General features: G+C 49.5%; 6 protein-coding genes across 6 annotated transcripts; 3 read left to right on the top strand and 3 right to left on the bottom strand.

Moving 5' to 3' along the window:
• Nucleotides 1-2152: 2152 nt before the first annotated feature.
• N7532_002155 (putative choline kinase) lies at nt 2153-3289 on the bottom strand (the record flags this gene model as incomplete). Its single annotated transcript, XM_056614649.1, has 1 exon — nt 2153-3289. One exon carries the CDS (start codon nt 3287-3289, stop codon nt 2153-2155), a length of 1137 nt encoding a protein of 378 aa, XP_056479690.1.
• Nucleotides 3290-6249: 2960 nt separating this feature from the next.
• Nucleotides 6250-7588, top strand: N7532_002154 (uncharacterized protein; the record flags this gene model as incomplete). The annotated part of the gene is made up of 3 exons (XM_056614648.1): nt 6250-6787; nt 6889-7439; nt 7490-7588. 3 exons carry the CDS (start codon nt 6250-6252, stop codon nt 7586-7588), a joined length of 1188 nt encoding a protein of 395 aa, XP_056479689.1.
• A 371-nt stretch (nt 7589-7959) lies between these two features.
• Nucleotides 7960-8685, top strand: N7532_002153 (carbonic anhydrase; the record flags this gene model as incomplete). The annotated part of the gene is made up of 2 exons (XM_056614647.1): nt 7960-8087; nt 8151-8685. 2 exons carry the CDS (start codon nt 7960-7962, stop codon nt 8683-8685), a joined length of 663 nt encoding a protein of 220 aa, XP_056479688.1.
• Nucleotides 8686-8773: 88 nt separating this feature from the next.
• N7532_002152 (carbonic anhydrase) lies at nt 8774-9575 on the bottom strand (the record flags this gene model as incomplete). Its single annotated transcript, XM_056614646.1, has 2 exons — nt 8774-8978; nt 9073-9575. The coding sequence occupies 2 exons, from the start codon at nt 9573-9575 to the stop codon at nt 8774-8776; spliced, it is 708 nt and encodes a 235-aa protein (XP_056479687.1).
• A 609-nt stretch (nt 9576-10184) lies between these two features.
• Nucleotides 10185-11116, bottom strand: N7532_002151 (endo alpha-1,4 polygalactosaminidase; the record flags this gene model as incomplete). The annotated part of the gene is made up of 2 exons (XM_056614645.1): nt 10185-10466; nt 10490-11116. The coding sequence occupies 2 exons, from the start codon at nt 11114-11116 to the stop codon at nt 10185-10187; spliced, it is 909 nt and encodes a 302-aa protein (XP_056479686.1).
• A 1014-nt stretch (nt 11117-12130) lies between these two features.
• On the top strand, nt 12131-13121 carry N7532_002150 (sugar O-acetyltransferase; the record flags this gene model as incomplete). Its single annotated transcript, XM_056614644.1, has 4 exons — nt 12131-12169; nt 12295-12404; nt 12478-12657; nt 12794-13121. 4 exons carry the CDS (start codon nt 12131-12133, stop codon nt 13119-13121), a joined length of 657 nt encoding a protein of 218 aa, XP_056479685.1.
• Nucleotides 13122-13162: the final 41 nt, after the last annotated feature.

Below are 13162 nucleotides of genomic sequence, written 5' to 3'. Positions count from 1 at the left end.
TTTTCACAGCTCCCTGCTTTCGCCAATATCGCACACGTCAAAGACACCAGTTTCTGGGAGTACGCTCTTAGCGAACGCTTTTCTCATTATATTTGGTGGTTCTTTCACATCCTCTTCCGGTACGACCCAATTCCCCAAATGGATCCTAATTGCTTTTCGGCATCTGATATCCTTAAAGATCTCAACAAAATCTGACGGCTTTAAATAAACGGAGCTTGGAGTGTGTTATAGCTTATACGCTCCTATCTAGGGATGAGACCTAGATCGAATGGTTCCCGAAATTCGCTAATCTGATAGAAAGATTTGTAGATCGGGAGATCAGCACAGTCAGATCCCTAGTCGTTGATATGTTTAGGTATATACGGGATTGTGCGATGACTAGTATCCCCTGTAAAACATATACGCTTGCTACCGGACGAAACTGACTAGGAAGCCTATAAAGTGGTAACTTTATTGACAGGTGTACGTTTAGATATTGAAGAGGGGAACGCTCGATGGCAGGACGCGCTGAGACGTGCGGGTCGATTCAGCAGAAAAACCACCACAAACACACGCGTAGCAATCAGGAAATAGCGAGAATCCCAAATGTAGGGGTCAGGTCGGGGAGGTGTAAGAAGGTGTATTCTAGAACTAGCTATCCGGCCACTGTATACTGCCGGCTATGTCACATAACATGGATGGCACCCATGTAGTAGGGGGAGGGGGTCTCCCCACTACAATATATACAGGCAAAGTAGGTATACCATTCTCGCTGTAGTGATATTCCTATTAGCTATATCGAGCAAGGTGAGGCATATTTCTTCTCACTAGTTGAGCTCTACTATATTTAGTATACTGCAGTCTGTGAACTAGGTTTTGAGGTCTCTTAGTGTCGGGATATATTCTCCTGTCAGAACAAACTGGCTGTGACCCACTGCTAGCGACCGATGGATAACATCCCTTGCTTGGTGTACGCATTCTTGCGCTGGGCTGTGGCTTCGGTGTTGTGACCGCCGAAGGCCGGCGTGTGGGATCTAGGGGTGTTTTTCCAACTAGACTGAACATCTACATCTATCAACACAATTGACTTTTGCTTTGGAGCATACACACTGTCCACTTAACTGTGTACACAGTACCTAGCTGGTAATACCAACACTTAGGACACAGAATTAGGCTAAGGGGTGATATTTTCGAACATTAGGGACCGTGAGGTGTGAAAGATAATTATAATAAGAGTAGCTTTTAATAACTACTGTACCCTATGTATTAGATACGTAAGATTTTAGGCCGAGAAGGATCACTTATATAATTTATTATTAGGATATTACGTATATTATAAGGGCTAGACGTGAATCTTTTGTGTCTTATCTAGGAGAGAGACTAGATACGGACGGAACCTAGCCGACCCTACCTGGTCTAAAGAACGCTAGCATAATCTCAGTTCTTCTCAGGCTTTCTTTTTTTTTATCATATAAATAAATTGCCTAATAAACCCTCTGTATATTAGAAATGCGATTAACTAAGCAGTAAGAACAAGCGATAAGGTATATACCTTTCGATCAAGCTTTTCTCCCAACCACGACGTAAACGTCAAAGCAATAATAACAAGGGAGGCGGTGCAAGTCACTTAGCTTAGCTTCTCTCAGGCTCATGCTCTCATCCTGAGATTGTATTTCATCCAATTTGTGCATCGCGAAAGCTGTTATCAGAACATGCTGGATCCCAAAACAATTGTAAGATTCAGGTTTTCCCGAGTATCTGGATTGTCAAGAGTGTAGATCCATCATCCGCTCTTTACAATATTTCAGTCCACATTGTTGGAAAGTGTTATGAAGGTCAGCATAACTACAATATAACACGACGTAGCATTTGTAGAGAAAACAGCCAGGTTAAATGGCGCCAGGTGACTGAGTGGTAGGCAAGAGGGACTTACGCAGGATACGTGTATTCTCGAAAAACAAGATTAAGCTAAAGAACTTAAGCGTATGGGTCTCTAGGTGAGGGGTTTTATAAGCTTGGGTTTGATCGCTCGTTCTGACTCAGTTATGCAGACGATTCTGTCAGGCATCTAGGCAGTAATGATGTCAGTGATTTTTCCCTTGACATCACTAAACCACATGTAAGCAGAGGCATAAGAAAACAGAAGAATGGAAGAGTACATGCATATTTTTAATCATGGATCCTCTAAATTAAGCTTGGCACACTGATTCACAAACTCATCGAACAGCTTGTTTAGTCCGAGCAGATTCAAGGGATCCTTGTCATCTTGTTCATCCATGAAGCAAAGCATGTTATGGATGTCAAATGTGATGGCCAACAAATATCCGTATTCGGATTCCTGGAAAACCTGATCCCCGGTATCAGAATCACCTGTTAGTTTGTTCCACTCTTTGGCATACTCGTCACAGAAGTGTCTTTTTTCCTCCTCTGTATATTTTCTGCAACCTGCTATCCTGCTCTTCTCGTCAAACCATTTGAACATTTTTTGCATGAAGTGCCCACCGATGTCAAATGCTCGGTAGTTCTGCATCACGAACTCAAAGTCAATCAGGGTGATTTTGCTCTCCCCTTCCTTTGGATCATTTTTCACCATCACGTTCATGAATTGGATGTCATGAATACACCACCCTGTCTTTCCTCCCATGGATTCAAGCTTGTCTATCACTTTTCTCAGCCTCCTCCCGTAGTCGTAGTCAACGAGTTTGTCGATACCAACGCCTCCTTCTTTCCCAAGCGCCTTCAACTTGTCCATCTTGTGGTAAGACCTGAGTCCGTCGATGATGGCTGCACAGTATGACGCCACAGCATTTTTCTCCAGTGATGTATTCAGCACATGGAAATTCGGCAGTGCTTTGGCAACATCTGCCCGAATAGCTGGATTCTCAGCATCTTCCGGTTCCATGTTACGTGCATCTAGGAACTCATCGATTCTCCCGAGTGTGCCATCTTGTGTCTTGAAGAATCCATAGACTTTGGCTCCCAGTCCGGTTCGGCCGTACTCGTAGCAAAGAAGTGCTTCCTCATGCTTCGTTGGTGCCAGAGGCTTGAATATTTCGAGGCTCACCCCGGTGTCATTATGAAATTTGATGAACACCTTCAATGGCTCAGTAGGTGTGCCAGTAGCGGGCTTCGGCCGCTCCACGGAACAGTGGGCGTTGGCAAACGATGCATGGTATGACACAATCAGGGTCTCTGGATCCACAGATAGCCATTCTTCCGTCAGAAATGTGCCGACAATGTTCCTGATGTTCTTTTTGGTCGGCACTTCCTCTTTGGAAAGTGTCACAGGGACTGAAGTCAAGCTGGCCATCTTGCTTTGATGTGTGATGAGATTGGGTGCCTTGAGCGATAGGAAGAGAGGCAAAGATGTGACTAGGTGAAATACGGGCCAACATTGCGATGATTTATCGGGTAGCTTCGCAGGTTTGAATGTTTGTCACGGTTCAGTCGCGGGAATGATTTGGTGCAGCGCTGAGAATTCTGATTTGCGATCCCCAGAAACGGTGTCGGGGTCCCGAATCTGCTTAGCGCCAAATCGTTAACCAGCCTGTAGAGTTGGATGATTAGCGGCTAGTCTATATCATGTTGATGCGCTTCATAATAAAGATAGATCTCTGGAGATAGTTTAGCAGAGTCGAGAGACATATCTGGTTTCAAATAATACTGTACGGTAAGCCAGCAGCGGTGGTGTAGTGCCAAGCACCGTATGGCAGCCTGCTGGACTAGGCTTGGTCTCCTCATCATGCAGGATCTGCTTAGATTGCCGATACTGGCACAACATTGCCCCATCAACGCGCACGTGGAGAGACGCACAATCCCGGGGCAATTTAGTATCCTGGCCATTTCACGGTCTAGGTGGAAACAATCACTAGTTACCAGGCGAGGCTCAAAGTTTACCGCCAAGACGCTTGAAAAAAAATGCTCAGTGGATCGTACAGTGACATATTTATTTTCGCATGATTTCTAGTCTAAATGTCGCTCATAGACGGATCAAGGGAAATATGGAATCCATACTCTTCAATGATACAATGCTATATAAACCTATCTTAGTGTATAGTTCACTTAACAACGGTCAAATGAAACAGATTAAATTCCCCACCAATCCGTCAAACAGTCTACCTATGAACTTAAACGTCGTGATTAGTGATACGAACACTCGCGGTCGTTTCTGAATGTAAAGAAAGCTGATGGCTCAAGACAGCCAAGAATTGCAATTACCGTAATTTATGACGGCTCATTGAAGCTACAATGGTCAGATGCAGGGTTGGCGGAAAGATATCCTAATGCAGACTAGTGTATCCTATGTGGGGTGTCAGGAATTAAGAAGCGAGAGATTGGAGGTAAAATTGATTTCATTACTGTATTGAAGGCTGGATTGAAGTGCTCCCATATGATTGGTACTTTGAAGTCAGTCCTAATGGATGGATCTCAGATGAAATTGGGCTCCGGTGGCTGCAGAAGCACTTTCTTCCAGCAACTGATAGTCGTACGCATGGGCGATATCGACTACTAGTTCTTGATGACCGTGGAAGCCATTTAACGCTACAATTCGACCAAATATGCAATGAGAATAATATTATTCTTACTTGCAAGCCGCCACGTTTGTCTTATTATCTTCAATTTCTCGATGTAGGCTGTTTTGCTGTTCATAAGCGATCGTACGGTCCTTTAGTTGAAGATCAATTGCGTGTCGGCATTAATCATATTGACAAACTTGTCTCACTCACAGCTAATCCAATCGCGCGCGTAGAGGCCTTTTTAACCTTTCAAAATATCCAAAGGGATTTTATTGCCACAGGATTAGCGCCATATAATCCTAAGTAAGTACATTCAAAACCAAATATCCAGCTTCGCACGCCAACACCCCCCGGGAGCGGTCAAGCGAAAAAATTCTCAAAACACCACAAAGTGTTACTCAACTACATCGACAAGCATTTTGTGAGATGACTATGCATTCGGCTGCATTACTTAAGAACGAAGCACACAACCTACGCGCTGCCGGCGAGGGGCGGGGGCGTACGCGTTCGCGTTCGCGTGGGAGGATACCAATTGAAGAATGAATAACTATAGGTGAGCCTCTAGGGTTCGTACAGCCTCCAGTTGAAGCTAAAGAAGCACCGATCCCCTCTCCCGCAGCGCCTGTCGATGCGCCTATTTTACCAGCTCAGCCTGCCAGGAAGAGATTACCAACCTGTGGAAAGTGTGGTAATGAAGGGCATGGACCTAATCATGTCCTACTAGGTAAATTTCACAATATAATAACATTTTGGTGATTGTAAACGTATCCAAGAGAGCCGGGTATAGAATGGTGCCCCGCTCGCTTACCGGTTACGCTAGTTAAGTCTCATTACCATGCTATCTACCACCTACACATATCTCAGTCAATACGTCAGTTACCAGTTCTCTTATTCCAGTATGCTCTCTATGGCCTCATTTTGATCCCTATCACAGCGTCAATCACGCTACCCGTGTAGGACCTGTGTGGTGTGCATTTCGCTCTCCTCGACCCGTCTGTTCAGGCAGACTGCTATCTTGCACCCCCCCCCCCCCTTTTCATTATATATCATTCACGGTTATATTCGAATATCGTTTGGATGTCCTCCTTGAACACAAGACTCTGCCAGGTTCTAGAGACAGTGTCATTGTGTTTTTGAAACACGCGTGGGACTGTTCGGTAAGTTTACGGGGCATGTAATAGCTGTCACAGAATCATCATTCTCCGAGACATTGCTTGAGTCTAGCGCCGAAGGGACTAAGAAGTTGTCACTTTGTGTTTTGTTTTCGAGTTGTGCTTGCGGGTATTCTTGGAATATGTTGGTGGATGAGCTATTAGTCTACCGGCGCTTAAGTGCGTTGACCTGCCAGGCCTGTCGGATACGTCTGTAAAGAGAGACAGCGGAGTTCGTTGACATTCTTGATAGGGCTGGGTTTGAAGCACTGGCTCGCTCAGAGGAAATTTCGCATGAGAAATCTCAAAATAAATCAACTGTGCTGTATGGATGTAATCCGTCAGACAGAAAATTCGACGAGGGAGGCTGACACTTGATCCCAGAGTCCGGCGGACTCACGGTTTGTTCGGTGAGTAGATGCGGACTGAGAGGCCAATCCGCATGAGTACCAAATAGGTCCGTTGCATGAGGAATGGATATTGGCTGGCCCCATCGGTCTACTGACGTCTAGTGAGACGAACAATCTGTCGGTCTCGGGATCGGGGGGCGAAGCCGCAGGATCACATGACACGGACATCGGCTTTCAACAAACAATCCCAAGATGGAACTGGAGGCTAATTGCGGAAATGATCGACACGACGTGAACACCTGTTTTGCCCGGCGATTCCCAATCTCTTACTCGAATGCCGGCAAGATGCATCCCATCTATCGGCGTCTTGCCATGGTCGCGCTCATCGCGCATCATGTCGCGGCTTGTAGTCGCCCATACTCTGCTTGGATGGCCGACAGCGTCATTGCCCGCGGTCAGGGCCTCGTTCAAGGGAGTCCATCGCCGTCCACTTATCTCCAAGTTGGCTTTTTTCAGTCTGCGATTCTCCGCCTGATCGACCACTACCGCACCCCCAAAGCGGCCTGTGCGGAAAGTGACTGGGAAGAGTATTTACAGACTAGCACCAACAGCATCATCCTGTACCTCCTAAACGCTTCACAGGACACTAGCTATCCACTTGATCGGCTGTCCACCGGCCCGGGGTTCCTACATCAGTATGAGCAACTACACATGGACGCCTCGTCCAAGTGTCTGCACTCTCTACGAGAATCCATCAACCTCCAGCCTCGAAACATGCTTGGGGGTATTGGTACTTCAAATATCCGAACTGGAGTTATCTCGACGGGATGTATTCTCTCGTTCCCTTTCTCTCCTTGTACACCGCCCATTTCGACCCTTCAAACCGCACAGTGCTAGATGACATAATTCTCCAACTTGATCTTCTCTGGACACACTGTCGCCAAAATGACACTGGTCTCCTTGTCCATGGCTACGACGAGTCGAAAAATGCATCCTGGGCAAACCCCATCACCGGCGCGAGCCCGATTGTCTGGGATCGGTCTCTGGGCTGGTATCTGATGGCACTTGTGGATAGTTTAGAACTCTCTTTGTCATTTCCACCCCACTTGGCACATTATCTCCGACAACGTCTCGTACAACTCGCAGACTCGGTCATAACAGCTGCGGATCTGACGACCGGGTGCTGGTGGCAAGTCATGAACCACCCCGGCCAAGTAGGGAACTACATCGAGTCGAGTGGATCCGCGATGTTCACATCCGCCTTATACAAGGCGGCCCGACTGGGGTATCTCCCCGCAAAGCTTGCTCGGAAAGCCAGACACACCGCAGGCCGATGCTACAGCAACCTTGTTGATTCATTTCTAGTCAGAAATCAGAATGGGACGCTGGAGTACAATGGAACCGTGTCGGTTTGTAGCTTGAGCTCCTCGGCTTCGTATGAGGTGAGTCATTGCCATAGCACTGGGGCTTGATTGGTATGCTGATCATTCAGTACTATGTGTCCCAACCCTTGCTGTACAATAGTGTCCACGGGACGGCAGCGTTCGTGTTAGCCAGTTTGGAACAGGAGATGTTGGATCAATCATCGTGATGTACCATGGACTCTATTTGCCGGCCGTTGCGATGGGAACGGCACCCTCCAGTCCATGGTGACAACCCACACTTATATCGAGGAACTTTGATCGTGGAGCTCGCATTATGGGGCAATTGGGGCAACGGGGTTTTCTCGGACCCGAAGTGGCAAAAGACCCCACCATGTATAACTGCCATTGGCAGAGAAGCAGCCATGTAGCGAGACATGTGGGTCAAACAATATATGATGTTGGTTGATTAGTTGGGGTTGACAGGGATCATGGCTTGTCCACACAATATCTGTGACTGAAAATCTATTCCGGGTGTCAGCCAAAGCCTCACTGTCCAGTGTTCCCGATGACTTCCTCGCAACCTTCGGAATCTCAAGATATGCATCGATATCTTCGACAGTCGCTAGACAATATATTCAAAAAGAATAGAGAATGGGTTTCCACGAAGACAAGCGGTGACCCTGGTTTCTTCGACAAGCTTGCTGCGGGCCAGTCACCGGACTATTTGTAGGTCCCCCTGACGCCCCAGGATCGCCGTCGCAGGGATGATGGCAACTAACCGATGAGCAGATATATCGGTTGCAGTGACAGCCGTGTTCCTGCCAATGAGATCATGGGCTTGGAAGCCGGCGAAGTCTTTGTGCACCGCAATATCGCGAATCTGGTGCCCAATGTCGACCTCAACGTCATGTCGGTGATCAACTATGCTGTGCGCCATCTTCACGTCAAACATATCATTGTTTGTGGTCACTACAATTGTGGTGGGGTGAAGGCCGCGATGACGTCCGCGGATTTGGGCCTTTTGAACCCGTGGCTGCGCAATATTCGGGATGTCTATCGCCTCCATGAGCGTGAGCTCGACTCCATCCCGGAGGAGGACAAACGGTACAATCGGCTCATTGAGTTGAATGTGATCGAGTCCTGCCGCAATGTCATCAAGACCGCTGCGGTTCAACAGAGCTACGAGAAAAATCAATATCCCATCGTGCACGGATTTGTGTTTGATCTCCGGGATGGGTTACTCCGAGATCTGGAGGTCGACTTTGAAGCCATGCTGCAAGATGTCAAGAAGATCTATTGTCTTTCGCCATCTGCGAAGAAATAGTAGAATAGTATATGATGCATGTGATGTTCCATCTCCCGCCTCGGTGAGTGTTCCTCGTGGAAATTTCCCTTGCAACCGCGTACCAAGATCAGATTGTTTCGTGGCCTGGCCAAATGTTCACGCCTTCTTGTAATCCATCCGCCAGCTTCAGGGCCTGGCCGGATTTTGTATCATAGACAATGCCATGTATCTGCAGCAATCCGGCTTTTGTGGCATCGGCCACTTCCGGGAACTTTCGCAGGGAGTGCAGCTGGTCGAGGACATTCATTTCCACAAACGCACGATCCCGACGGCTTTCTGAGAGATGTTCTATTGTGTCTTTGAATGTTGAGTGCAGATTGTTGAGTTTCCTGCCACGCTGTCAGTGATCTGTGTCGAAGAACCCACCCCTCCGAGGAGATTACCTGAGCCACGGTCCATCCAAGCCGTCCCTTGATTCGGCCCGAACGATCCCACATCCATAATGACCGCACACCACAATATGTTTTACCTGCAATCGTGTCAGCTCTAGCACGAGATGCGTGTCTGGCATCGCCTCGTACCTTGAGATCGGATACGGCGTGCTTAATGGTAATTTCTGATGAGAGGTCCCCATCGATGAGCATGTTGCCTAGATTGCGGTGGACGAGCATCTCATCTGGCAACAGATTGAGGGCTGTAGTTTCTTGAAAGCAGCTATCGGAGCACCCGATCCATAGGACTTGCTGCATGGGCTTTCCAAGGCTCGGGATAAAATCATGCCTCAGGGGCGTGGCCAGGAAGTTGGAAAACTGATCTGCAATCATTACGTTCCGCAGAAGAGAGTCTGGAGAGAAGGTCGACGCCACACGGGCTTGTTGTTTGGCCACGAAATGGAGAGATCGGTAAAGGCTGGGGAAGCGGAGGCTCATGGATGATGGCGGAAGGAAAAAGTGGACGTTGGCAAAAGGAGGTCTCCTGGGGGGCTTAAATTTCGTTCGATGATGGAGCTTTCCTAGGCTCGAGTCGGATAGTCCCGTACTGCTCCTGCCTTTTTCTCGCCTCGGCCATCCGCCGCAGGCAAATAAAAGACGCAGTCCTCCAAAAGGCCGCCGATCTACGCAGCTTGCCGAGAAAGTGCCGCACTCGGCCGAGGCGCGTTTCTCCGCGATCGCAACGTCGGGTTTACTCTTTCCCGACCTATACCTCCCATACTATACCCAAGGGTACCTACGAGATGTGGTCACGGACCTCGAGAGTCGAGATTGTTCATCATTCATCACATATCATATATTCTCGAGATCTTGTAAATGCGGAAACACAATCGCCGGGCGATCTCACATGTCCCCTGTTTACTGCATTGGATTGGCGAATCACCTCTCCTCCGGACCGCGGCCAAGTCTGTCCTAATCAATTTCTCCTCTTCCTCCCGGTTCACTCTCTTTGCACTTTCACTAACTCAACCACTGATGTTTGTGCCAGCAAAGCCAGGCGGAGGGTTGGCAGGCAGGGTCGAGGAATGCTCCCATTTTGTTCACCCCCTAGCAATATTCGACCCACGCACTCAGGTCCAAGTCTTTGATCACGGTCGAGAACTTCTCGGTCCCCGGGGCGTCACACACGCTGGACTTTTCCGAGTTCGTCATCCGGGCCTTAATTTTGTAGTCTGAGTTTGACAGTTCATCGGAATACTCAATATGAAAGACCGGCTTGTTCACTCGCGTGAAGGCGGCGTAGGTGTCGCATTCATCATATTGGGCACACTGCTCATTGACCGACCACTGCACGTTCTCGATCACCGATCCGATAATATCGCCCCCATTCTTGAGACCAACAGACATCCCACGGCATGAGACTGGGCAGCGAGATACTTGATAAAGTCGACCGCGTCGGCTTCGGTCAAACCGAGTCCGTTCTCGTTGTTGTAGGCGTCGATGTTATCCGGATCGACCCCATCACAACCCTTGCGGTGGGCCATGTCGAGTCGGCTCTCGATAATGCGATGCACAGATGCGGAGCGAATGTTGAGCCACCGCTCTCCGGGCCATCCATCCAGCTCGTTACCCATGTCGGCCTCTGCGAACTGCTCAGCGTCGGATCGCCAGTCCTCGTAGGTCCCTGCTGAGAAATAACATATGACCTTGGCCCCTTGCTGGCGAATGCTACGAATGGTGTCCGCCGTATTGTCGAAGAGATCAATATCATACACCTCGGCATTGACGGACGTATCGTCGACCGCATTCTCCAGTTGAATCTGCCATTTGAGACCGGGGGCAGGCTGCCAGATCGTCGATTCACTAGCATCGTCGTCCTCTAACGCGGCCCGCGCGTTCATACGCCTCGCCCTTCCTGCTGGTCCTCCCGGCGCAGCGACGGTGGCCAGCAGAGCGATGGCAGCTAACCCAATGATGAAAATTACCACGGTCTTGGCCGCCCTGCGCCAGTGGTTCCCCGTAGATTGATAGATCGGCATTTTGGAAACTTGGAGCAAAAATGGGGAAAAGTAAAATAGAAAAAAGGAAAAAACCAATCAGGGTTTTAATTTCCAAATCAATGAACGAATACTAGTTGGATAAAGTGAAGTGAAGGTTGATGTGATGGGTGCGCAGCACCAAAGGTAGTCGGGTAAGGAACGACTCGGGGTGTGGACATGCTGTCTGAAGGAGTGATGCTATTCGGAGAATATATATTCTTTCCGCGTGGCGAGTCACTGCCCTACGCGCCCTGCGAATCTCGTGGCTGTTTCATAGCTGACAGAAAACGCAGTATTCATCTGAGAGACTTATATGAGTGTCGGCCAAATCGACCTTGAAAGAAGGACGGCAAATGAGATGGCTTTTGCGATCCAGTCACATCTCGCTGGCGAGCGGCCCCCGGGTCCTGCGGATTGAACCTGAAACGATCGCCAAGAACATCTGGGATCCGATGCACACCCTGTTCTTTCCTCCGACTGGGAATTTCCCTTGGGTCGATACGTCCAATCCGCATGGGTGATAGCATCAGGCATGCCCAGATGATGGTCCCCGCGCGAAACGCGATTCCTTCCTCATCCCGGCGCGCCGGGCTTGGCGCAGCGCCAAGGGCGCGACACCATTCTTTCTTCCGTCAATTCGTTGGAAATTTTCCGAAGCCAACGAGAGACGATGAATTCATAAAACCTCTGGTCATTGATTCTGAGAAACGGTCCCTGAGAGCGTCCATCATCATGGTGAAGGGGTGTTTTTATTGTCTCATCGCCTGACGCGTGGGTCGCTATTTCGCGGACGGCAGCCTGCCTCGATTGGAGATGTGCGCCCGTCACATTGCGGCGGCAGATATGGCGAAACCCATCATGTGCGGGAATACGAGCAGGAGTGAGAGAAGGATTGCGTGTGGGCGCAACCAGGGCAAGGATCGTACTCGTCGCGTACTCGTCGCGTCTCCTGTCTCTGATGTGGGTTCTGATTCCCCAGACCGTTCCAGTGTCAACCGGCTGCATATCGGCAAGATGCCCGAAATCCCGATCTATCACGGCCTCTCGTATTTGGTGTGCATTAGTCGCAAGGTGAACAGCACACTGTCCCCGAGTTCCCTTAAATATAACCTGGAGTCTCTGCGCTCACACTGTGATGCAGGCCAAGGGTACACCGTTTGATGCTGTGGACCTTCTAGTCAGAGATGATTCCCTTGGCGGCGAAAAGCGAAGAGCGCCTGGAACAGGCTCGGCACCTGCAAGGGGTTTGCTGGGGCGAAGAGTATGAGCGGATGGTTTCCGGCATGCTGTGAGTCGCTCAGGCAGACTGTACGGATCGTCGTCCACCAAGCGGTGAAAAGTAATGCTCTTGTCCCTTCTAGATACTCGCCGCTGGCGCCCGAGCTGGTGGCCGGCCGGTCCAGGGCCCGGCGACTGATGGCTGACTTCAACGCACCCCTGGAGATGAGTCTGCCGACGACTCAAGTGACATGGGCTCGCGATGGAATCGTGCAGCGGCTTTTTGGCGCGGTCGGACGAGATGTCTGTATTGAACCGCCGCTGTATGTCGATTACGGATGCAATATCCGCGTAGGGGATGGCTTTTACGCAAATTTCCAGTACAAACCGCTCTCTCCACGCAATCTCCATGCAATCTCCATGCAATCCATATCACGACCTGAACTGACAGAAGTTTAGCCTGACCGTTCTCGATTGCGGGCTGGTCACGATCGGGAACCACGTCGCCATCGGACCCAACGTCAACATCATCACGGGCGAGCACGAAACTTCGATCGAGGCTCGCCGGGACCATCGTGGATCGGAATTCACGCGCGAAGTGACCATCGGTGACGACTGTTGGATCGGAGCGGGGGTCACCATCCTTGCCGGCGCCCACATCGGAGAAGGCAGTTCCATTGGAGCTGGATCAGTGGTCAAAGGCGAAATTCTTCCCTTCAGCGTGGCCGTAGGCGTCCCAGCTCGAGTGGTCAAGTCAATGCAATCCTCATCTGTTTCTGCGACGTGATCTGAGGAGACTGTGCGTATCCAAGTGTCAGGACGAGGGCA

This window comes from Penicillium argentinense (assembly GCF_028826775.1).
Source record: "Penicillium argentinense strain IBT 30761 chromosome Unknown utg000002l_segment0_segment0, whole genome shotgun sequence".
In the NCBI taxonomy this organism is placed as follows: domain Eukaryota; kingdom Fungi; phylum Ascomycota; class Eurotiomycetes; order Eurotiales; family Aspergillaceae; genus Penicillium; species Penicillium argentinense.
This window is presented reverse-complemented; position numbering and strand designations above follow the sequence as displayed.